Source organism: Danaus plexippus, chromosome 14 (genome assembly GCF_018135715.1).
Source record: "Danaus plexippus chromosome 14, MEX_DaPlex, whole genome shotgun sequence".
Taxonomy (NCBI): Eukaryota; Metazoa; Arthropoda; class Insecta; order Lepidoptera; family Nymphalidae; genus Danaus; species Danaus plexippus.
The window spans coordinates 6,078,078-6,105,112 of record NC_083546.1 but is presented as its reverse complement, the minus strand read 5'-3'; the positions used below and the strand labels follow the sequence as shown (position 1 = coordinate 6,105,112).

Here is a 27,035-nt window from a genome sequence, read left to right as displayed (position 1 = left end):
ACGTAATACGTAATTGTAATGCTAGGAAAACATGACACCGAGAAATAAACAAAAAAAAAGAGATTGACACTTGAAACTACTAAAAAGCTCTCACGCACAGCTTCTGTTATCCTATTACACCTAGTCCACAATAAACATCTAATTCTTTTCTGCGCACCTCTGCACCCTTTTTTGTCTCACTCTATCATATAGCACTATCCCTTTCTAGCGGAGTTCGGGTTCGGGAACTAAGAGCTGCCATCCCAGTTTTGCCCGTGAGCTCGTGGCGTATAGACGTATTACACACGGCTCATAAATCAACACGTACGGCCGCGTTTTTGCCGGATACCTTAATGAAAATTTGATGAAAACGCTAACCTAACGATCCATTCTCGGTACTAGCTTGTAAGACTGTGTTTTAACGGTTGTACAAAGGATATTGATATGACACATGCTGTTTGAATGGTGAGTATTTGTATATAATAGTATTTAATATTGTATTCAAATTGGCTCACGGGAGAATGAACAACGGTTTTGCGCAATTAAATATATATTTATGATAATAAAACATAAACATAACATATATTATATAAATTTTGTTTAAAAAATAAGTTAAAAAGAATTTTTTTATAGTGCGTTTGCTGGAATCTTAGGAAAGTTAACGAAATTTTGTAATAGATTCTTTTTAAAGTCAAAACAGCGTTTATAGTTTTCGACAACAGTAGCTAAGGAATTATGGCATTACAAACAGGAATTTATTTTCTGAATTTGTTTACATTTTGTAATATCAGATATAAAATATTGAATTATATGAAAGAATTGAGACGTCCGTAATAATTTACGGTTTACGAATGAATGATTACGGTGAATTATTTTAAAATAAGGCCATACAAATGGTGACAACTGAAACTGTGTTATTTCTAAGACCGGGAATTAAGTATTGTAGTTTATAAAGGGAAATTATTTAGATACAGCATCTATATGTTTAATACGTTACATAACTTACACTCCACGATTATCACTTTATATATCGACCTTATCTATTATTTTTGCCACCTTTTATATATACAGACTGTTCAATAAAATATTTGAAATTACGTTTATAATGTTTGAATATGGATTATTATTATTATCATTATTATTATACCAAAGACCGACCGCTAAACTAATTTCCCGCTTCATACCCTTTCTAAATATAAAACTATGGTTTAATAAAATAACTAAGAACAACTAGGGCGTAAATTCCATCACCCCACCTGTAGTGGCGGCCGACGTTTCAGTAGAATTTGCTCATTCTACGTCGCTACGTCATTGCTACGTGTCAAACTCGGTCATACGAAGCCTTTTTTACAATTTCATATTTTTATTATTAAACAAACTAGTTTTTCAATTATATATTTCATTAGTATTTTGTTATTTTAAACATGCAAAGAAAATAAGGATGCAGTCCGTTTAACATTATGATAATGAGGTTGATTATATATGTTTTGTTATTAAGTTTCCATTATATACAAAATATATGTACATCGATATATATATATATATATATATATACATACATATATATCGATATATATACAGGTCGATATTCAATATTTAATATTGTGATAGGCATAGAATTGGGATTCTGAGCAATAACTTAAAATTTCTACTTCAATAACAATCCATTTATGAAACTCGTAACATTAAAAAAATGCTCATAAATAAAAATACTTTAATTACTGCCCTACGTTTTTATGTTGCGTGATAAAGAATTTGAAATAGCTCTAGAAGATTCCAAAGGTACATGACTGAATTCATGTATATAAGTAAAACTAATAATAGCATAAATAGAAATATGAAGCTTTAAGTTTAAGGTTTAAAATATCAGCGTTGCATAACATTTGTTGAACAGCCAGTTTTTTGACAAGACTACAGCAAAATCATTAATATATTTAAACCTCAGCCTGGGTCCCAGCAGGTTGGGTCTCAGCAAGTCCTAGGCACTGTTAAAGCTCCTCTACCTGCAACGTAATGGATCCGACAACCGCATGGTGAATCCATGAAATGTTGAGAAGTTTCGTCTCTTTGTTTGTTAAAATGTCATACAGATCCTTCAGTTCTTCAAGTTTTTGAACATTTTCTACATAACTCAGTGAAACTGCCTTTGATTGCTTACACTGGTGTTAGGTAAACACTCAACCCTTAAAACGCCTCTTGTAAATAAATGAATAACTTTAACTGAATAGTCTTATTATTAGTTGAAGTCCTTTAAGTCAATTACGTCATCCCAACCTTAACAACATATCAACCCTCTTCACTAGGACCTTATACTAAGAACCTTAAGTTAATTATGAAGGCAAAACTCCCGCTATGTCCTGTTCCGTTTCCTTGTAAGCCTTAATAACATTAGACTGGTAAATATGCTGTAGATATGTATGAGATCTTTAAAAAAATACGCAAATTATAAAACATATATTATCTGCTTTATTAACAAATTAGTTTATATAAAAATATTTTGTAACACAAGGATTGACATATATTATATAACAATTTAAATATAAATTATTTATTATTATTTTAATTTAATCAGAAAGTTAAGCCATGTTGTAAAATCATTTTTTTTAATCACGTCAACGGTCAAGCAATATATACATTCGTTAACATAAATTGATATGAAATTCACATCCTGTATATCGAAGTTCAATAGCCCATTATCATTGATGCAAAATTTACTCGGAGTATTAAAATTGTTGTATTGCGTGACGTGTAGTGAAATATTAAAAAAAAATTTCAAAAGCACGACAGCATTAATCTCGCTGGAACAAAAGGCAACATTCCGCATCGCGTTTTCATTCATAAAAATTTATGTCCTTTGAAATATTTTTTTCAATTGGGCGAAAAATGTTTAAACGCCCACTTGCCATTAGCTTCTGCCATGTACAGTGATTTAGGGTTGCCACTTGATATATTGTCGACGTAATTTTTGTAGCACCATTCGAGAGAGGCTTTATTGTTGTCAGTTGAATATTTTGTACTTATTGAGACATTTATTTAGTTTCTTCTATATTAACCTTTGTACTTTTTCTTTGATTAGATTTGATATTCCGACATGTCTTTGAAGTTTCAATAGATATATTTGATTTCTGAGTTGGCGTAATATAAATTTAAATGTTATTTTTTTATTTACTGTTTCGAAATAAAAAAGGTGATTTTTTATTAAGTGTTATTCGCTCATCTCAAACAAATTTTAAATTTTATACTAAAACTTTTATAGGCACATAATTAAAACTATTGCCGTAACAAAAGAAGATTATATTTTTAGAAAAAAATGTACATATTCAAAATGAAGGTTAAGAAAATTTAAACAAACAAAAATGACTTGCTCAACAGTTTTCCTTACAGATGAACCCCAAATAGTGAAAAAATAAAAGGAAATAAATCTTCTTGATTATTTTATGCCTATTTTCTTATTAATTTATCTTTAATATATAATACTTTTGTTGCCTACAGGAAAATTCCCCAAATGTTCCTTGTTACCCTTGGATAAATACTGCTCTTCAAGCATGACCATGAGGCGTAATATAAACAAACTTACATATCTATAAAACTAGTTAGAGTTGGAAAATAATTTATTTTGTACATTAGATTTCTAAGTCGCTGATCTGACTGACTGATAGCGACATCGCTATTATAAAATTCAGTGACAAGAATATTACTTGAATAGATGTAATATTTTTCATTTATATCACCTCACATACATTTCTCATCACGCATATGCAGATGTACAAGTTTACAAACAAAAAACTTCCTATGTATTCCCGTCACGAGCGACTTAACAATAAAGCGCTTTCAGATGAGAATCAAAAGTGACGTCTATAAAAAAAATAAAATACAGCGTAATTTATTAGCTTGCTGACATTAAAGTTATTTATTTAAATACTTGACTCAAGTCTACAATCTTTTGAATTCTAAGTCACATATTTATTCCCTGTACAAATTCATACCATTACGAAATATCACAATGTTGTTTTACTATATAATATATATTTTAGAAGAAAAACTTAGAATCCATAGCCGACATTCCTATTGAAACATGAACTAAAAATAACCGCGCTTATTTATCTTATTATTTTAATCTTTATTATTTCTTTTCTTTCAAAGCCAAATACTAATCAGTTCACCTGGAACAACAGAAATATATTTTGATGGTAGTCGGTGGTCAAATCTGAACGAGCACCAACCGTTACATTTTGTGTTACGTAATATACTTACTTGTATTCTACAAAACCAAATTCTCAAAACAGCAAAATTCTATAATTGGTGGGTGGGCTTGTGAAATTTAACAGCAAAGATTTTGGGGGAAGATTAGAAAATGAAATACTGCTCATGAGGAATAGAAATATAAATAAGCTTCTGTCTGACGCCTTATGCAAGATATATTTTTAAATTTAAAATAACAAAATGGGAAATGGTTACAACAAATAAAAAAAAATCTTAATAAATATTAATACTGCGAAAAAATTCAAAAGCCCAATTTATTACTTCACTTATCTAATTATTTCTTTTTAAGTTGAACTTAAAAAAAAATACTATAAGCTCACATTGGATTGTACTTTATGCGCTTTAGCCTTCTCTATGTTTTGATATACTTGGATATGGAGTAAGTAACTCATTGCAGATGTCTGGCTAATCTAAATGCTAAATTATGTTCATTTAAATTAGCTGTTCTACGATATGCATGCTTTTACATGTTTTGATGGATTGTGATAATAAATGGAAACTATAAATCACCCTTGTAAGATAGAACAGGTAATTTACTGTATATTTATAATTATCATTGTAAATATTGAATGGCATTTTGAATTTTAATTAAAAAGCAATAGAATAATTGTACGTTTCTGTCTGTAATTATGGTATTTCTGTAGATGGTAGAGCCTAGCTTAGGTCTAGTAACTACAGCTCGAACATGGGTTGGGACCGGGAACGTACCAGCCTCTCACAGAAGATCGGCGTGAAGTAGTCTTTGATGGCTGCTTTTCGTCCGATGAGTGAGAGAGCTTGTTGCGCTTTCCCTATTTTCTCCGTGTCCTGGCATTTCCTAATCACCACCCCTCCCTTTTCCTTAACAATCAAGGTTGGCAACGCAACCGCAACATATATGTTGCGGATGTCCATGGGCAACAGTTACTACTGTCCATGATGTATGCCGTCTGCTCGTTTGCCACCTTTAACATAAAAAAATGGTTTAAAATTAATTTAATATTACATTTATTTTATTTACGTAATAATTTGGCACTCTTTATCACTGAACTTTATTGTTATGGACTGTTTTATGGTTTGGTAGCTTTAATAATAAAAACGACTTCTAGGATCACTTCTAATAGAGAAAAACGAAACATATTAAAACGTTTTGTATAAATATGTGCACGATATTATAAAGCCATGTCAAGTAAAATTTCCTTAAGAAACTAATCAGAAATTACATCTGAAGTAACTTAAGGATGCCGTACTTGGAACTGAGATAAAACAAAAACAAAGAATGAGGTTAACGAACAGCTGTTATGGTTACATTGGCTATATCTCCTTTGTTTTTTCTACTTTTGTTTTACATCACGGTGATAACTCCATCAATAAACATGTCTACACAAACAGCTCGCTAGCAATTATGAACTTTATCGCAGTTCGATAAGATCTAATATTGAATGGACTTATACTTAGAACACTGCCACTATGACCTACTTGAAATCTATTTCTGTGAAGCACGAATATCGGGGAACTCTTAAATACCGGCTTTTCCTTTGCCAATAAACTCGAACTGACAAATAGACAGAGTTTGAAGGAATTCGATACTAGTATGACGTTATACAGTTAAAGTATTGAATGAAGAAGGGTTCAATAAATAGATAAGTACATAATTAATAATCAAAGGAATTATTTATTTTGTTACATAACAATAGATGCTCAAGACTAAGACAAAATGAAGAAAAGTATTAATTTTTTTTTTTTACCTTTGTATTACAGGTGATTACAATAATTTGTTATAAAAAGAACGTTTTAAAATATTACAAAATTTTCAACTTAGTTACAGTATATTTAAAATTTACAATACCAGCAATAGATGAAATGTCAGTATTTTTTTTTTAGAATTTTTTAATTTGTATATTAGTTTACAGTAAAGCTTCTCACTAATGTATTCATTTGGTTTTGTCTAGAAAGGATTACCATCTATAGATCCAAGATGTATGGATGTATAAATTAGGAGAAACAAAGTTACAAAAAGCGTTTTAAGTTTAAGCCATTCATATGAATTTGTAAAGAAAAATGACGTCTGTTCTTGTTAACTGGTAAGTTTGATTCAGATGGGAGACTAACGGTCGAACAATGGGAATTCCCTTTGAGTTGTAATGCAACATCGGAATTTATTATAACAATGTACGTACACAGTTCTAGCTACAAATGTCAAATATTTAGGATGCATTTTCGCTTGAAGATATTTTATTCCAATAAAGTATCAAATGATATGATTATAAGTATAATACCAACAAAATTTGGTTACAGTGAACCAAGCAAGTCCTCTTTTCCATAAACTGACTTAATGGAGAAATGAGTGGAGATTTGTTAACTCATTGAATTTATTTATTGGGAGGATTGTAAGTTCGAATTTTGAAGTAACGACTTATAAGAAATATAACTAATATTCGTCTCTTCACCATAATACGATTACATATACAGAGAAATGCAAATATTAATATTACATTTATTTTTCTCTAAAAAAAAATATATTTGTATGATAACGCTGTCATTTGTTCAGGGAAACGATGGAAGCATTATCAAATTTAGTTGTAAGCGCAAATACGCGGAATATCGTGCTGCAGTGAAGGCGGCTGCCCCTAAAAATTAGCATGCCAAGGTTATTTGGAATAATACAGAAATACGGTAAATATAAATAAATTTATGATTTTGTTTGTTAGAGGTTATTCCCAAAAAAAGTGAACTGATTTATAAAATAATAAAAATGGGCTTTTTAGACGCGTATAGGTATAAATATGTATCACAATTAGAAAGTGTATACACAGATAATTAAGGAGCCTTACAAAATAAACACAGTTCAGTATAGTCCTTTGTATGGATAAATATTCGTTATAAGAAAAAAAAATACATCTTGTAAACCAGTGCTTTTAGTTGAATAGTTTACTTAAATTTCACTTTTTATATTAATAGAATAATGAAAGTTCTATATCTATAAAAAAATATTTCTTACATAATTTTGTCTTAAATAACATATCGTGAAGTAAAACAGTTTTATGTAAATACATGAATCGTTCCTTGAAAGCCGTCTGCAAACATGCACGGTCGTTAGGCTTTCACGACAATGGGACATTTGAAACACAAGAATAATTAAAAGGTCTATTCAACGTTTCGGGATGTTTTTGTGGAATGTTAGGTATGTGTAATCTAGCATGTTTTAAGACGCAATTTATTCGTAGAAAATACAAGCGCAAAATCACTATCTCCTTTAGCTAATATGAGTTGTAATTTTTTTGTCATATATTTTATTTATATCTGTTTTCTTTTTATTAATTCTTATGCTGTAAACAATCAACAAGGACATCAAAAAGCCAAATACTTATTACATTAATTGAAGTTATCTAACCGTTACAAATTCAATATAAACTGTGTTAACTAAATTTCAACCTAAGTGTTAGGTCGTACGAGGTGTAAGTAGATAGACGATGCAAAACCATATGTTCATTGAGTCATACAAGACATGCCACGTAAAGTATGTATACACTAATGTCAAGCATAATCTATAATTTATCTATAAGGCAGCAAAAACTTCTTCGCGGCTTATAAAACAACTAAAAAAAGTCAAATTTTTCCTTTTTAGTAATTAATTATTTCGTACAATCCCATGCCTAAAGCACAGCCGCAGATTGATTTGATTACTTTTACTCATATTTATCAAAAAAATCTCGTGATATCAAATGATATGGCGGGAACAGACAGTAAGAAAATAAGTACATAATCCATTAATAGAGGACAAATCAAATTCGTCTCGTTTGGTACACAGTAATGCTTTTACCTACACATGATGGACATCCGCTAATGACCCATGCTGTTTTATTATAGGAAATCCATCCGTTTTGTTGGCTTCAAATTCATATAAATTCCATATAGAAATACAATATAAAGAATTCTATTGTTAGTGTCTAGCGATATTCGGTATACGTATTGTTAGCTGTGATATAACATAAATGTTTTATTGTATATGTGCCTTAAATGAAATTGTTTGTTTTGTCCGAGGAACCTGTATTTTATTTATATTAAATTGTGCTAATGATGATATTTCTTTTATCTGTCTTATATTGTAATTTAGTAAACAATTACGTACTGAAGAAATATTTAAAATAAAAAATATAGTTCAGTTTTTGAAAAATGATTTTAAATAATACTTCTTGAACGTTAATGGTTTCTTTAATATTTTTCCATTTATATAATTGTTTATTACATTTAAATTATATAATTTTCTTTCTTTTTTGTTTTGAGTACCTACTTTTCAGCCTAAAAAAAGATTTTCCTTGTGTTGCGGGTTTCGTGTATTGGCAACAGTTTCTTTACTGGGATTTGAATGTACTGGATGTAGTATTTGGAAAATCTCTGATTATAATTTCACATACTGTAGCTCTTATGGTTAAATCTAATAATATATATATATATATATATATATATATATATATATATATATATATATATATGTGTGTGTGTGTATATATATTTTAATTTTGATTTAACAAAATTTTATATATGTTAAAACCATATTGATAACTACTTAGTATGGTTTCAACTAAATTGATATCGATAATGTTGTCGACCTCTTTATTATCTACATTTTTTTTAAATTTCAGTCAATATTTTTTTAAAGTATTAAAAAGTTTGTATTACAAGAAAATTAAATAAGTTATTTAACTTTGTTAGGGCAATCCTGAACAAAGAAACCTTATTAAAAGAATGAGAAATTTAACAAAAATTTCTTCCGCTTTTTACATTTAGTCATCATTACGGCATCTAACAATTAGCATTTCAAAGATCTTCCGGGTATTGAGTCAAATGTTTGCTGAAAACTTTATATAAATCTATTTTACATTAAATTTTAAGTTTGTTTAAATACGAAAATTTATTTCAACATTATCAAATGTTATTTTAATTATTACGAAAGTAACAGTCAAAGTTTGTATTGGATTTAAGACCTCTGAACAAAATTACTTTTATTAAAGCACGCGTCAAATGACATTTGTTCAATTACAAATAAAATACTTGGGCTCGAGTTGGCTATTTTTAGCAGTTCCACTAATAAAAATATGTGTCCTTTGTTACTTTTAACTAAGATAAATAATAAAAACTATTCAAGTATGAATTATTTTCGGTTCCAATGAAATAATATGACTACCGAAAATATTATGCTTTAATAGAGAAATCACAAAAACTTAAAATATTATTGAAATCATATGCAAAAAAATGAACATCATTAAAATTGATTATGTAGATATAACCGCAGTATCTTACCTGTATGTGTGTTATATTTAATATAACCTGATACTCCAGTCACATTCATATCTCTGTATTGAAACAAGAACCTCAAAGCCCCGGTTTGATAAAGAATGAAAAGGATGGTTGAATGTTCGGAATCTAGGGAGCCTAACATACAGGTTCATCCACTTTACAGTTACAAGCTTTAAAACAATTTTGAACAGACGTAATTCCGTAACATAAATTATAATTTAAATTCAGTTCAATTTTTGAGAGTGTCTCATCGTTGCTCCGGCTTTATAAATGATTAAAACTTAATAACACTTTGGAGTTGAAATTCAGGAACTTCGTATGATGTAAACCTTATACTTATGAATGGAATGCCAAACTTTGTCTTAGTGAGCAATGACATATTTCCATATGAATATGCCTTCCTTGTTGGTTTAATGAAATTACTTCATGGTTCTTAATCAGAATATAAAGAAATATATAAATATGTTTAACATTATCATAAAAGTACTTACATCAGTTTTCTTTGAAGGAACAAAATATTTTTTTATTGAATAGTTAATACACTATCATCATAAGCACGACAATATAACAAATAGTTTTAAAAGTAAATAATTATCTCCAAAGACGTTTAATTTGAATATAGATTATTTTTAATTATCCTTAGAAATACTTATATGATTTTCACTTCGAATAGTCAGTAGACTTATGTTCGTTAATGGCTTATTAAAATTACGGGTGCATTGGGATCCAGGCACGAAAACAATGAAAGCAATGTTGGGCACTCGGAATTGTTTAAGACATTCTTGTTTTTAAACCCAACGGAATAGAGGAATATTTTTTCTTTGCCTCTTTGTTGTAAAGTTGACGGTAAAAAAGAGATTTTAAGAACCGATATTTTAATTATAAACAACAAAACTATTTACATGCCACGGTCCTTGAAAAAATTCAAGTTTTTATTCTATGTGTTTGAATAAAACGGTTCCGGAACTAATTCAAAAGGGAAAAAATTGTGTCATGAAATTTGTTTTTGCACGTACAGTTTTTATAATGATAATATAAATTGATTATTCCTTCCATCCTTCTAGACAGATTTGTATGTTTCCTCTGCCTAAATCCTCTTTTCAATATAACTGGACTATTGGACTACCACAGGGCTTGGGATATTAAGCAGTGCATGCAAAGGAAGTTGTAGAGAAAAACAGAGGCTAATAAAAAAAAAACAAATATTTTATATCACAAAAAAAATTCTATAGTCTACCTTACTATCAGAAGTAGTAGATATTAACGATACTATTTTATAGAAATGATTTTAATTTTTCGTTCAATGTAAAATTAATATACATATTTATAAAATATTTTAATAAATCAATGCAGGCAACAAAACAAAAAAATTATACCATAGGTCTTTTATTCTAGTCTACCAGAGGTGAATTTAAAGTAATTAAAGAATGTCCGGTGTTTGGATAACATGTTGTGAATGATTCTTTAAACGCTACATATTTGATGGACTCGTGAAACAAAACGCCTTGCAGGACAATGCCGTGAATGGGCGCCCATAACAGCACTGTGATTACCAAATTTAGATAAGACTTCGTATTTATAATTGATTAGGTGAATAGTTTACATTCCTGATATGGCTAAATGGATGCAGTTTTTCAACATCGCCAAACTTATTATCAAGTGTATAAATGACCTAGTGCTTAATTCTCACTACTTACTTATTAATATTTCATATTGTCGAGAATTTCAAAGCTTTTAGTAGATGTAGGTTTTAGTTGTAAATTCACAGAAATGTAAACATTAATGCCATTGTTTTTAATGGTATAATACAATGTATATACATTCAGAACAGCGGAAAGCTCTTAAAATATTTGTTATTCCTAACAGTAGAGTTTAAATTACCTCTTTTATGGTAACCAAAATGTAAATTAAATTAAATGTCTTCTAAAGCATATTTTAAATATCTGAATATAATTGGAGTGTCTGTTTGAAACGTCAAATAATATTTATGACCCAAACGTCATACTTGCTTTAATTGGTTCCTTTGGTTGATTGGTACAAAAATACATTTCTTGTTACATTTGTGTCAGTCTGTCTGTCTGTTATTGTTTCAAATAACCTACTTAACAGAGGAATGTAAATCACATAAGACTTTAAGTAAAAGATAGCTGCTATATTACGAAAAAACGTACGTACAGGAAGAAAATAAAGAAACGTTATTTCATTGGTACTTCTAAGGAAAAATATCATTGGTATATCTATATTTTACATAATTTCATTAATTTTAAAACAAATAATTTAATATAGATTCAACATAAAGTCTCTTTATTAAATAGTTAATTTTCTGGAAGCTTTGCTTTATATTAATTCATATCGTCTTTGTAGGGATTTATTTATGCGGGGAAAGTTGTGCTTCCAGAGGAAATTTACTGTCTCGGATATATTTTTCTCGTGACCATAAAAATAAGTCCGTCAAGTATAATAACAACGTCCTCACAGTTGTTGATACTCAGGCACTATTATTGTTTACGATTTGCTTACAAATATGAAATGTAACTATAAGGTGTATGGTATTTAGGATATCTAAAAGTCTAATATTAACAACGTATATGAATTATACAAGCCAAATCAGTTCGCGAGGAGGTTCTAATGGCTGCATAGTACATAATATTTGTTATATTATTCGAATGAAATCTACGAACGTTAACGGTGGCAGATAAAATTTAAGCCCAAAATAAATGGGTCATTCTACCCTTTAGTTTCAGAACCAAAAATATTTTATATTAAATATAAATAAATGAATTTCCTTTATAAAAGTGCACGCCAGATTGACCTGCGTCGAGTTGTTTCCCACCGGCACTGTAAATGTGTACGTGATCGGAGTTAGAATATTTGAAAAACAATGGAATGATATCTGAAGGTGGCTTCTATACAATTTCGTAAAATTACAATAATGAATAGAAAGAGTGACATAATCGATTGAAGCATTCTAACAACATAGCAAAATATACGTACACATGTACCTAGACAAAACGTTACAATCGAAAGCGTTTTAGTACGAGAGTGATTGATAACAAATATTAATAATAATCATATTTTTATAGCTATGTAGTATATGGCTATGCTTATTATTAACTATAAAAATTGTATTTATAACCTTTTTTTTTATGAAAAATAAAATTATTCAGAACGCGATATCCATAAATTGTTATGCAATTTTTTTTTGTTTATGCATTCTGTTTACGTGCAAAATAAATTGCAAAATAATTCATATAAACCCATGCCATTTAAAACACAGCAGCGTAACACGATTTCATTGTAATTGCATCGAAAACATTTTGTGTATCCTGTCGCATGTTGATAAATATCTTTGATACACGACACATAGAATCGTATCAAATATTAACGTTTTTAAGCAATCAAATCAAAAATTTTATTACTAAAACTTTTTTACTATTATGAAAGTTTTTTATGTGAGTTCTATGAAATTCTGTTGATCTATAAAATCACTTCTGATATAAATTTATTGAAGTTTTCAATAGATTTAATAACATTTTATTTTATCGGTGGAATAGATCTTTTTTCGGGAAAAAGGTTTCTCTTTTCGCTATCTTTTAAATGTATGTTAAACCTGATCATAACGGTTGAGTGGTTATTTCAATTTTATATCGATACGAATTTTGTCCAAGGTATTCATGAAGAATGTCCTTGTAAATTATTAAGGCGGTTGGAACTTTAACCAAGCCAGACATTTATACAAACGGAATATTCACTTGTATTCATTTACAGTACACATACTACTTACACTACTTATTTATACAAAGTAACATTTTCTTGTATAATTTATATATAGAGTACTGTATTCCCAAACGATTCTAGATACCTCGTTTTAACCGAAAGTCGCGACATCAAAAGCAATGAGGCAAAATTAATATTATAATTTATATACAAGCACATGAACCGCTCAATTTACAAAATGAATTCTCTTGAGAATATGAGCATTCGCGTCACGAACATACTCGCGGATAATTGAATCGTCCCCCTTTTCAAACGTATTGAGTAACGATTGCTTGTACTATATAAAATGGTTTTAAAAAAATATAAAACTAATACGCGTGGGTTAATAAAGCTTGATAACAATTCTGTATAAAGAAACTGTATTTATAATTTTAATATAAAGGAATCTAATATTTTTTACGTGAGTCTGAGCGTAACGTTGTCAAATTAGTAATTAAGGATTTAATTTAGATCGCTGTTTACAGAGTTGCTTTAACACCGATAGAACATCCATCTTTTGGATCCTAAATTCCTAAAATCAACAATTTCCGTAATCAACTTTCAACACATGTAAAATCCTGAGGAAAATGTTGTCAACACATGCGTAACATTCAGTATTAATAATAATAATTCTGCAACCGTCATTACAGTAAATAAGACGTAACAGTATGAAACAAGGCTCATTTTGTGGCTTCATAATACGCAGCTGACACTGCTAATTTAAATAGTTTTGCACCTCAAAGGAACCGAAATAGATTTAAGTTCGTCGAACTTTGGATTATATTGACTGACGAATTCATTAATAACTCCAACATAAACAACGGAACCGAACAAGATATTTTTAAGTTAATGTAAATTTTCATAACCTTCATGACTGAAGTGTGATCTCGATGAGATTATATTGGATCGAAAGGATTATTTTAAGCTATAATATTGTTTCAGGTACGAAATAGGGCGTGTGACGCCACTATGAACGTAGCTAGTGTTGGAACTGTGTAGTGGTTTTCAATATCGATAAAATGTGGTTGTTACTGATGCTGCCGGTGTTTGCCATCGCAGCGGTACCACCGAGCGACTCAGAGGCATGTAACCCGGATAAGATGACTGTTTATCGAATGGTATTACATACCTATTGGACCAGGGAAAAATTTCCAAAGCACTATCCAGACTGGAGACCCCCTGCTCAGTGGTCGAAAGTATACGGTGAGTTTTTCTTATTGCCTTAAACACATTTTCTTACAAAGCAAAACCATTTATGCATCCTATGACATAAATAATTTTCAAACGACGGAATGAAGAAACGGAAACTTACTTTCGGTAAGGGGAATTTCATTAATGCTTGTTAAGGACGTGATATTTATTTTTGTAACGTGTGTCGAAAATAAATTCCACTCCGGGAAGCAAATAGATGGAGACACGGGAAACGAAAATGTTATTAAGTCAAAGCAAATGGTTTTTTTTCTTACACACGTTTATTTTCGTATGCCTCGCAGATGAAGTTACTAAATAAGAATGTACCTGTTAAACGTCAAATCTATATTTTTAGGTTATACAATAACTGTTAAGTGAAATATAATAATGCACCGTAATTAATGCGATATAGTAGTAACTTTTATAAAATTTGGCATAGTTTTTTGTCATTAAAAGCACACATTTCGTTCTTGAAAGAAACGCTGGCATATTGCGCGACCTACAAAACTCAAACGCAGTTAAGGAAAGCGGTAAAAACGTTAAAGAATACAATCTCTTGCGATATATTACATCTAAAGTGTTATCTTCCTTTTCATAAAAATAAGCAGTTTGTCTAAATGAATAACTAAAAATTATAAAATTAAACAATGTTCTGTTTATACTTTCCTTGTCCTCAGTTTCATCTACGGGATTGTTTTTTCATTCAATTTATTAATAATAAAAAAATCCGTCCTAAATAAATTTTTACTATTATATGTCAGTGTATGTCTCGTCATGATAGATCCATCTGTTTTTGAGTATAGCCGTAACAAACTGAAAGACATACAGAAAAAAATAATTATATATATGGATATAATATTTACGGTGTATTACGTGTACATTTGCATTTAGCAAAAAGCAGTTTCCATATATAAAACGTACACTCCAATTTAATTGATTCGTAGAAGTTAAATTTCTTTGGATATATTTGAAATAATTTATAAATTGTAGTTCTTTTTTAATTAAATGATTAAATATTATTATTGAAAAAAAACAGAAATATCTGTTTAATATAAACCTAACATCAAACTTCTGGCAAAGTTAAGTTAAATTTACAATTATAACACATTACACATTCAATTTTTACCAGTTAAATACAAAAATTTAAAGATTATTTATCGATATAGTCAATCCATAACTCAAATATATATTACAGATCACGATGTTTTTGATTGTTTGATCTCAAAATATTTCCACATTTCTCCTATACTATAAAGAAAGTCTGGCTCGTTGCCAGAACTAGACGTTAAAATAGACACTTATCGATAGAAACAGGAAACTTTATCCCGTCACAACACTATTATGTTTCGGGAAGTGTTTTGGAATCCTCGGAACGAGAATCCGTTCTTTGTAAAAAGACGTTCAGATGCTTATAAATAAGTAAAAACACTTCCAAAATCATATATTTCTTTAAAAATTTATAGAATAATTTAATTCCCAATATAATTATGTTTTTAATTGATACCATAGATTTGTGCCAAAACTAAAATGAATGTATTTAAATAGACCTATTACAGCCCACGCAGCACTTAACTTAGTATTTGGGTCACGAATGCAAACATTTCTCTAACATTTCATACTTTTCATTGATAAAAAAAATATATATTAATTTCAAAATAAACAAAAATAGTTTCTACTTCTTTGATGTCCTCAATACTAAAAGGCATTTGAGCTTGCATAAATTATATCGCTTTTCAGAGGGTACTTCAAAAAAAATATATATTATAATTTCTAACTTCAAACGAAAGTTTCATCATTAATTAAGTAAAATTCAATACTCATAGCTAAAAAATGCTTGTTACGTTTGTTCAAAAAAGAGATTTTTAATTGGACATAATTATCACGTATCATTCTACTTTAATGTATAACTTAATGTACGGAAAATGAAAATGTGTTTAGCTTTTTATTGATTTCATCGTATTATTCGTTTAATTAACATCGAGTTAAGAAATTTAATTAATTTTATTATATTGCATACGAAGTTGACGCTATATGAATTTTTCAAGTGACCAAGATTTTTTTTTCCTTCATACTTACTGTTCACATTATATTATTTTATATTGAGAAAAATATTTTGTTAAAATAAAATATATACATGTCATTTTAATAAACAACAATAATTATAAAGAATATCAAAAAACTAATTGATATCCACTTATTATAAAGAATTGAAAATAGTCTCATATATGTATTAGTCAAACGCTATCAATTAAGATCAATGAGGTATTGAATATTGATGGCTAATGATTTATGTCTCATGATATGTTCCGGAACCTAAACAGATATGAAACTTTTTATCAAAATTATAATAAACTTATATAACATCCGTTAATACAAAAATAAAAGGTCATTCATAGAACTAAACGTGTATACGGAACCAATTCCAAGAACGATAAGAAACCGCAGCGCGGTGACAAACAACATGACTCATTGACAGTTTTTTTCATCACTTCTCACTGTGAACAAGACTACTGCATATTAATTTAATGGTCAGGTTAAAAATATATACAATTCGTATAAATGAAACGCTTTACAAACACATTAAACTGTGTCTTAATATAAAATCAAATATATTTATATAAATATCGACTTTGTTAAAAGCTTTGATAAAATCCAAATTAGCTAGAATTATTATGATAGCTAACTTATTACAAAAGAATTTAATAGATGAAGTATATTTAATGTTGCGTTCCAGTTGCTTTTTATGCAAGAGTTATAATATATACGTATATATATATATATATATATATATATATATATATATATATATATATATATATATATATAGTTAAACATCACATTCTATTTATATATCCTAGATGCTGTAAGTTTTGTTTCTTTTAAGGTTTTTTACTTACAAAACACAATCTGCTTATAGGACACGGCTGCTGTGCCTTAAAACAGTCGCAATATTGTTAGAGGAAAATTCGTCACATAAAATGGAATGAAATTTCGGCAGCGGGTTTTAAGGATTTAAGCTTTTTCAGTCATAGAATCGAACACTGTAAGAGTTGTATTTACTATCATGAAGAGCCATCTCGAAGTAGAGCTTAAATAAGTTATTATAATTGAAATAAAACATTACAAACGATATAGGTTTAGATATTAATAATTAAAGACTTTCGTATTGCATTGCTTAAAATGATGAGAAGTTGTTCAGGTTCCCACTTTCACTCTCTGGGCCTCTCGTAGTGTCAGAATATCTTTTTTTAAGGATTTTTGGCACTCTCCCGACGTAGAGTGTGGCGTGTCCTAACATACTATCAAACAGAACATCCAACATGTTATAACATCAATTGAATTATATATATATTTAACAATCCCTAATTTGTCTATCTAATAACACTACACCAAAATTAGTAGCGACTGCATCTTTAAAACACACCGCTCGCTCATCAAAGTATCAAGTAACATCGAAATGGCCACTATACTACCAAAATCCTTCAAATCACAATTTTCAATCTAAAAGATTAGGAAAATATAACAGTATTCCTATAATGAACATAGAATTTTATTTATTATGACCGACACCTGATGGCTTGTAAGTATTATAACAATATATCTTCTCGTTTTGTTTATTTTCGAATAAAGCCTAACAATAAATTTGTAACAAAATAATAAGCCACAATTATTTACACAAAAAATAAATTTACAATCGCAATTATTCTTTTAGTAAAACTGTATGAATTTATCTTAAACATACTAGTAATAAAAATTTAAGACATTATTTAAGGATTTGACTTTATTCTTAAGAGTGTTATACGTAAAACCCGAATGCGATATTTAAATGAAACTAGTATATTTCGGATAAACTACGCGTGATTTATTTTTGTAAAAAACCACATACTCCCGACGTTTCGGTGACTTTTCAGCAATCGTGATCACGGGCAGACGAGATCATCTCGTGATCACGGTTGCTGAAAAGTAACCGAAACGTCGGGATTATGTAGTTTTTTACAAAAATAAATCACGCGTTGTTTATACGAAAAATACTAGTTTCATTTAAATGAATAAACTCGCGAAAATCTTAGATCTCATTATCTGAATGCGATATACTATTTATAAACCTTGCTGTTTATAAATATGTCTCTACCCTCTTTAGATGTTTCCGTAAATAGCATTACTATTGCCTGGCTTATGAATTGATTAAATTCTTACTTCTGTCTCTAACGTTTTCATAGAGGCAAATAATATTTTCACTTACTTTCGTTAATATTTATATTGGAGGACTTGAATATATAAAAAATTTTTATAAATGAAAAAATATACAAATATTTCATTCGTGGCTCAGAAAATACCTGATGAATGATTGAAATTCGAATACTTTGAATGAAATTTTAGTTAGAGTGGAACTGGGTATCAATATATTTTTATAACTCCTAAATTAATGGTGATATTTTTATTCACTCGTAATGCACTCTATTTTTAATATTCACCTGCCTATTTCGTTTTATACTAAGCGCCAAGCGAAACAAAATTACAATGAGTTAGTCATGTCACCCGATAGATTACTCACTAAATCTTGGCACTGCTTCAGTTTTAAGTGTCGTGTCTAATATGTTAAGATATACACATGGCAACGACATCTAAAAATGTGCAAGCTTGTACCAATCGTTATGAAAAATTAATAAATATAAAAGAATTGGGAATAATATATTTATCTTTGAATTGTCGTCTGTTTGTCTGTCAGGGTTATGATAGATTTAGATAATTCTGTATCGTAACAAAACTTAATATACTAATTGATATATTATTTTTGTTTTGATGTTAGAGGTATAATTCGTATTCTCGGCGTCTCCAACACATATTGGTATATATAATACTAGCATATTAAAATTCTCCATGCACAAATTAAAATGAAGTATTTTATTATCTAATTCTAAACGAAATGGGTTAGAACCTTCTTCTATGTAGGCTGGAATGAGAAGCAACTATATTTTTCCTTAGCGGAAATAATTAGAGACAAGTTACAAACAGAGCCATTAGTTTCGTGAGCGTGCATTTAATTGTGATCGTTAGTGCGATACGGAATTGTTTTAAAGATAGCCGTTGAAGGTTTCCATTGATTGTATTAATCTTGTTCATATTGTTGAAGCAAATAAGTACAAAATGATAATCATTTGTTTAAACATTTGCAATAAGATCATCTTTATGGAACTAGATTGTAACATGAATAAATAAATAGATAAATCAAATTTTTTCTCCATCAAACTATTATATGAATCGTCATGTAACTTTCGATTTATAGAAATTTTATTAAAATAAAGACAAAAACAATATTTTTAGACTTTGTTTGATTTTGCCAAAAATTACGAATCTATGGTCATAGCTGGGCAACGAAGTAAGTGATTAAGACAAAAACAATATGTTTAGACTCTTTGTTTGATTTAGGCACAAATTACTAATTTGTGGTCATAGCTGGGAAAAGAAGTGATTAAGACTCATAGAATATTCGTCAAACAAAAATATATTATTATTTATTTGAGCGTTAAAACGTTAATTTATTTTTGCTCGTTTTGAGCCAATTGGCAAAGTTCAACACTCTGGTATCACTGACTCACTGGGTCTCGTTATGTAAACAACGTGAATGAGAATTTATGCGTTTTTGCAAAATCGTAATACTATTTTCGTCCTGTTCATTTTCGCCTCTGCAATTTATAGATGCACCTGTAACAACTTTTTACGTTTAATTAATTACCAATGAGTACTAAAAGTACTTTTATGTATCCGTGAAGTAGTTTACATTACAAAATGTTTTTTTATCGAATACCCTATAAAGTAATCGTTCCGATTAGGAGTTATTCAGACTATATTATACACTTTGCATAAGACAAACTTTCAAAATTAAAGATAATCATTTATCCTACCTTTTTCTCGCTCAAAATACTTTATAAAATCTATTTAAAAAAAAATTAATACCCATCTGAAAAAATCTTCCAACAAGAACAAATACGTTTCATAAATCACTTTTTCAGTAATATAATAAAGCTTGAAATTATTTTTACAAAAACATTAATTCTCTTGTTATTCTTTAGTGACATTTAATATATTTATTGAGTAATAAATCACAGGAATAATTAAATTCAATAAATTTCTTTCATCCCAAGATTATCTAGTGGCTTCGCTAGCCATTTTTTTTTTATCTTACTTTGAACTTTTCCACATCAAAGATGAATTAAATAAAATATGAGGATAATTTTTAACACTTTAACTACCTTAAACCAAATTTTTATCACCGTTTGCCGAGAAGTTTTTGCACAATTGAGAATCAAAACTGCAAAGACAAACAAACGAACACTTTTTCTTAATAAAATGTGTTATTTTTTTTATTAGATTCCGACAAAAAAACTTAAGAGTAACAATAAAATGTTATTTTTTTATTTGTGTAGAAATATGCTCTATAATTATTTACCTATCAATTTTACATAACTTGATTGAGAGATGGGTATTAATAAATTACATATTTAAGTTAGATTGGGCTATTTCTTTAAAAAAAGGGAAAAATCATTTTTTTCACAGCCATTTCGAGATTTGCGGATGGGATATTTCAATCATTTTATGTCGAGTCTACGGCATAACTTTTTCAGCATTTCTTTATTCCATCTCGTATAATTCGTATATAACAATTACTTAAGTTATCCTGGTTGCAAATTGTTAGCAGTTTGAAATTTTTTAAAAGTAAAGACTCCTATAACTGAAATTATATTTTCTTCATACGAATACTTAAAACTATATCTGAGAGGGTAGAATAAAATAACCTATACAGCAGAGTGATTTCGGACCCTGTCCTGTGTTTAACTGTTTTTTTATTAGCTTAACTCTACTTAGATGTTAGAACTTTACAACTATTCAGTATTAGGACCATGCAAAATTTTTTAGGGATAAGATTTTATGAAAGTCAAATGAATAATTATTGTTTGATATGATATGAATATTTTAAATAACAGAAAGTGATAACATTTATCACTTTGTGAAAACATTAAGATAAGGATATTTTAAAGAAAATGTAAAGTAAATATTTTAAATGAATCATTAATTACAGTAATTTCCTAAAATCTAATTTATATTTCTAGCTTATACTAAATTTAAGCTTTACAAATTATTTTAAACATTGCATTTCAAAAACTATAAATTACTATTCAATTTAAGGCTCCAGAAAGTTCAGCTTTATATTTTCTATGTACTCATTTTCTGAAAATTTAAATTTATTCCAGATGAAGTATATTTCCTTGCAGCAATAACTTAAAAACTAATTATTGTTCTAAATCTTAAAAACTTCTTATTGTATTAAGTATTATTACAAATATTTTCGTTTAAGTTTGTGTTCAATAAAAATAATGAAAGTTAGAGCTTGAAGTTCAATTGAGTTAAATGTTTTATTTAAGTTGAGATGTTCTCATCAAAATTCGACCATAATAGAGAAATATAATTGTTATTATAGTCATAAAGTATTAACTTTATGATATAAAATATAATATTTATTAAGCTTCCATTAAACATGAATTAATAGCTCATTGTTACTATGTGATTTATTGTGTAAACAAACAGAGTGAAAAATTTTACACATTAATTTGAATGCAATGACCTTTATGTGATAGTTTTTTTTTATTTCATTAATTTCTCTTCCAAAAAAATGGTATAGAAAACGAACAAATGAACGGATCAATCTAACATCGATTCAGCTGAAGACTTTGTTTTTTTTTTTTAAAAAAACCTTAATCATTCACAGGTGTATCCCATAGCCGTTCATACGTGCTATTTCGTCTTGGAAGACGAGTTTCTCCATCAGTCCGTCAGTTTGCTGAATCAGGTAGATCTGATACACTCGGAGCAGCGCCTGGTACCCTTGATGTCTTCGGAGGAGCAGCCATCGGTCAGGGATTGGGCAGAGCCGAAGCTGATTTCTTTGTCGATGGGAATCACTCCAGGGTATTTTTTAATTTCATTTAAATGAAACTAATATTATTCGGATATACTACGCGTGCTTTGTTTTTGTAAGAAAACTACATACTCCCGACGTTTCGGTTACTTTTCAGCAACCGTGGTCACAGGCGGACGATGTATGTAGTTTTTTAGTAGTAGGAATAGAATATGTATTTACTCTTATCTTACGTTTAATTATCGAAAAGTATTTTCCCAATTGACTTTTTTTTTTAATAAATTCCAAATGGTTATAAATACTTAACAAAATTAATAACGTTGTCAATACTGTAACATGCCAGTATATTTTTTAACATGAAAACCACAATTTACGAAAGTTATAAAATTTTGCGAAACGCCTGCCATAAACTGGCACAACAATGACAAGCCTTCAATAATTTTACAATCGAATCGGCTGTACGTAAAGCAAGCGATTCAGTCCCCTCGAAATATCGTATTTCAACACTAATTAATGCTCGAGAGAGCAAACAAAAATTACGATACGTCAGGCGGGAAAGGCAAATAAAAAAAACAGTAGACAATTCAAATCGAGCCGTAATAAAAGGCGAATTTATCGTAGCTACCATCGCGGCCATTTATTGCCAGTTGAGACTAATTTCGGTTGTTTACCGCTTTACAGCAAAGTTTTTATGTGGGTTCATTTATCAGCTGACACGCTATTGGGATTTCAAAGGTCGAGATGAAAGGTCAATGTGGATCTTAAAATGTATATATACTCCATTCATGATTAACTCACAAGAAATAAATGGAAAGATTACAGTGGAAAGATCGCGGAGTAATTATGATAGATTTTTATTACATCTCGTGATATTAATTAAACCTGTAATCATATTTAAAAGGTCTCAGTGATGACAAAGATGATACCGTCTCCTGATTGGTTCATTGGAGTTGACAGCTTTGATCTTTGCGTTGACGGGAACTGGCTGGACAGCATTACTATAGAGGTAAAAATTTTGAAAAATGTTATAATAGAATGACATACTTATAAATGATAACTTGAAATAAATAATTCCTTATTAGGTGGACCCATTGGACGCGGGAACGGACAACGGTTTCACGTTCACAGCGCCGAACTGGCCGACAGCCCCCCAGGGGGTCGCGTATCGCATCACATCCAAGTACCCCTCGCACCCCGCCGGCTCCTTCTTCTACCCCCACCTGAGGAGACTTCCGCCGATCGCCACGTTCCAATTTATTAAGGTTCGCTTTTATTTCCTCTTGTGTGAAGCCGGCACTAAAACGTTCGGTTTAGAATTACGTGTCACTTTCACTTTCCTGTGGTATTTTATTGGTTTTCCTTTAATGTCTTGTTATATTTTGGTCATGTTTTTATGTTGTTCTTGGTAAATATTCTAATTCAATTATATAAATGATTCATCTTTACACAATATACAAAAGAAATAGTAAATGTCCATTAAATATAATAGTCAAAAACACGCAACCTTTGCTTCGTTTGCAGCCATATGAAATTTATTTATTTAGTATTAATATTAACTATTTTACGTTTAGGTAAATATGCTTCTAATCAAGTCATGACCTAAATTCCAATGGCTGAACGCTATTGATTAATTCTATATTATATTGCAAAAATTATGTATTTGGAGTCATTGGATATTCCAGTGCAATATAACCTATGATAAATTCTTCTTAGCTACGGGAATACGAGCTCTCGGAAGTATTTCATCGTGACAGTGATGACCGTAAATATGACGTGCTCCAACTGGACAAACTAAACCACAATAATGTTGATGTTCCTGATGGCAACCGAGCACTCTCCATCGCTGAAGAAGTTGAAAGAGCTGAAGCACCAAGGATTTACTCGGACGGATCTCTGACAACGCCGGATAGCTCGTATTCATATTACTCCATGTAAGTGCTAATTTAAGTTTAGACATAATTATGAGGCAGTAAGTTTTATGTGATTAAAACAACATTAACCATGTCATATCTGATTTTTCTTAATAAATAAAAAGTAATACACTATTTTAATTCAGTCATGTGAAAACATATTAAAACTAATCACATCCTTTTGGTGATTAGTGAAAGTATTCTCTTTGGCATTTAAAATATCGGTAAAAGTTAGATATAAGAACATAAACGGTGTAAAGAATTCAAGGAAATATTTGAGCTCAAACAAGAGATAAAAGATATAACAGGAGATAATATTCATTCACACAGTACCAACAACACAGCAAGTACTGAGGAGCCAAGATCAGCAAATGAGGTACCGAATCCTACAGCAAGCGAGCGTTCAGCTCTCCGGAGTCTGGCTAGAAGATACCGAGCTAGAAGACGACGTAAGCTTCGCGGAGACAGTACTGACCCGGCCGAGAGAAGGAAGCGAAAAAGAACAAGTTAGTCTTTTTTCATAGCTTCGAATCAGAGAGTTACGTTGGCAAAACACATCACTTTTATTGTACAGTTTTATATAGAATTTCGCATGAACTATGCGTTTATTTATTATTTTAATAAACTGCATACTCCCGACGTTTCGGTTCCCTTGCAGCAACTGTGATCAAGGGCAGATTAGATGAAAAATGTTTTATATGGAGTTATTCATGGAGGTTTCCGATACTTGTTTCTGAATTTGTATTACTTTAAAAGTATAAAGGGTGACATATAATGTAATGAGATAACAAGATTAATGAGACCGTTATCAACTTGTTGGCATCTTAGTTTATTTGATTGAAAATAATTATGTTGATAATGCAATATTTTATTTTGACTTTTAATGAAAGTCACTTCAGGTATGATTGATTTTATTGCTTACTACAGTAATTGTATGAACCGTATTCTGAACGTTAAAATTTTACTAGGGCTCCTAGACTGTCGGGTATCTCAATGGGGTGAATGGAGTCCATGTAGGAATGACGGCAACTGCGTCGGATCAGCTCTAAGAACTCGAAGAATTATCCGTCGTCAACGACCTGGTGGAAGCCCTTGCCCGCCGACAGCGCAGTCCCGATGGTGTGCTACCAACTGCACCACACCACCTCCAATAGAGGACTGGCGAAACAACCTCACGTAATTTTTATGTATACCACATGATTCCATTCTTAAAATCGATGTTCAGTTTATTCACTAGCCAGTATTTTTCAAATATATTTTTAATTTTCCTCCTTAGCATCTGTCCGTCCAATCAAATCTATTTCCGTTTCTTAACCTTTACGTTTCGTTTACCTATATTTGTGGTGTGTAATGATAAAACGTCTGTATAAAATAATTTATTAACTTATGACTGTCAAGCTAAGTAGTAGACCTTAGACGTTTGCTGCTGTATCTAATTAATGCTTTTTAACTTTTCGTATTAGTTTGTCAATTACATCTAAAAAGTTAAGAATGCTTCATAATTCAAATATCTGTATTGTTTAACCAATAATGTTAGCCGATACAAAAAAATATATTTCATAAATAGTTCATTATAAATATGACTCATAGACATTAACCTTATATTCATAACGTACCTACTTAGATTAGATAACCGTTTAAAAAAGGACAATGAAGCACTACTACTAACCGCACGGTAGATGCGAGCACCTATCGCAAAACAAAAAAGATAAAAAACTATTTTCTAATATCCTGAAAGTTTATTTTAAGAACTTTATATTAGGATTACCATTAATCATCCTCATTTGTCTTTTTTGTAATAGTCGCAAATGTTATTGAGTGTAGGTAAACAGAATTTTAATAGTCCGCGTGTGGTTAGTCAATTAGTAGTGTAATCGTCTCGTACATATCGCTTAAGAATTCAAATTTGTGACAGTAATAAAGTGTAGTGTCGTTTAATGCATAACTCCAAAGATGCAGCTTTTATTTTTAATACTTGTAAATGTAAAAAATGTACGTAGATAAGTCTCTATTAGAGTAAGTTACTATAAAGTACTCATAATCAAAGCCTTCTGTGACTAAGATTTATAATTTATAATAAATTCATATTATTAAAACATATATTGTTGGTATTTTCATCTATTTTGATCTTTAGCGACGTATGGTTTACCATATTACGTTCAATGTAATGATTTAGAAATAACAATAGCTAAGGTTTTTTAATATAATTTCGCTTATAAATAAATTATAATGCCAAAGAAAAGCTAGTATTAATTCGAAACCTGGCATAAATAATCTTTTTTTATTCTTCTTCTTGATTAAATATGAAATACTTAAGAATATTTCAAACAATAGTTTCTTAATTAGGACGTGATTCTATAAGATAGTTCATGGAGAACGTAAATGTAAAAATAAAAACAGTTTCTTGATAAAACTTTCAATTGTAATAGGTTCTAGTTGAGAATTAGTAAATAAAAATGTTTTGCTTAAAAGTAAGTTTTTGTATTTGATGTGCTAAGGGCAAATTACCAAAGACACGCGACGGTCTCTCGATTGTAGACACCCTTATACCAAAAGAATGGTTGCGAAGGCTGAAATATATATAAAATTTGTTTAGGAATATTGAGATCTGTCGTGCCGATTGATAAATTGATATTGTAAAATAGAGCCAAATTTGTTAACACTGGCATAACAATTACTGAGTATGTGTATTTTTACAATGTAAATTATTCTGATTTCAATAATAAAAGTTAATAACA

The 27,035-nt window shown here is 29.7% G+C and overlaps 1 protein-coding gene across 1 annotated transcript; it reads left to right on the top strand.

Moving 5' to 3' along the window:
* The first annotated feature begins 258 nt into the window (after positions 1-258).
* Positions 259-27,035, top strand: LOC116769444 (spondin-2). Its single transcript, XM_032660540.2, has 8 exons — positions 259-444; positions 14,221-14,481; positions 22,238-22,437; positions 23,289-23,393; positions 23,470-23,649; positions 24,101-24,318; positions 24,628-24,803; positions 25,266-27,035. The coding sequence occupies exons 2-8, from the start codon at positions 14,298-14,300 to the stop codon at positions 25,475-25,477; spliced, it is 1,275 nt and encodes a 424-aa protein (XP_032516431.1). The 5' UTR covers positions 259-444; positions 14,221-14,297; the 3' UTR covers positions 25,478-27,035.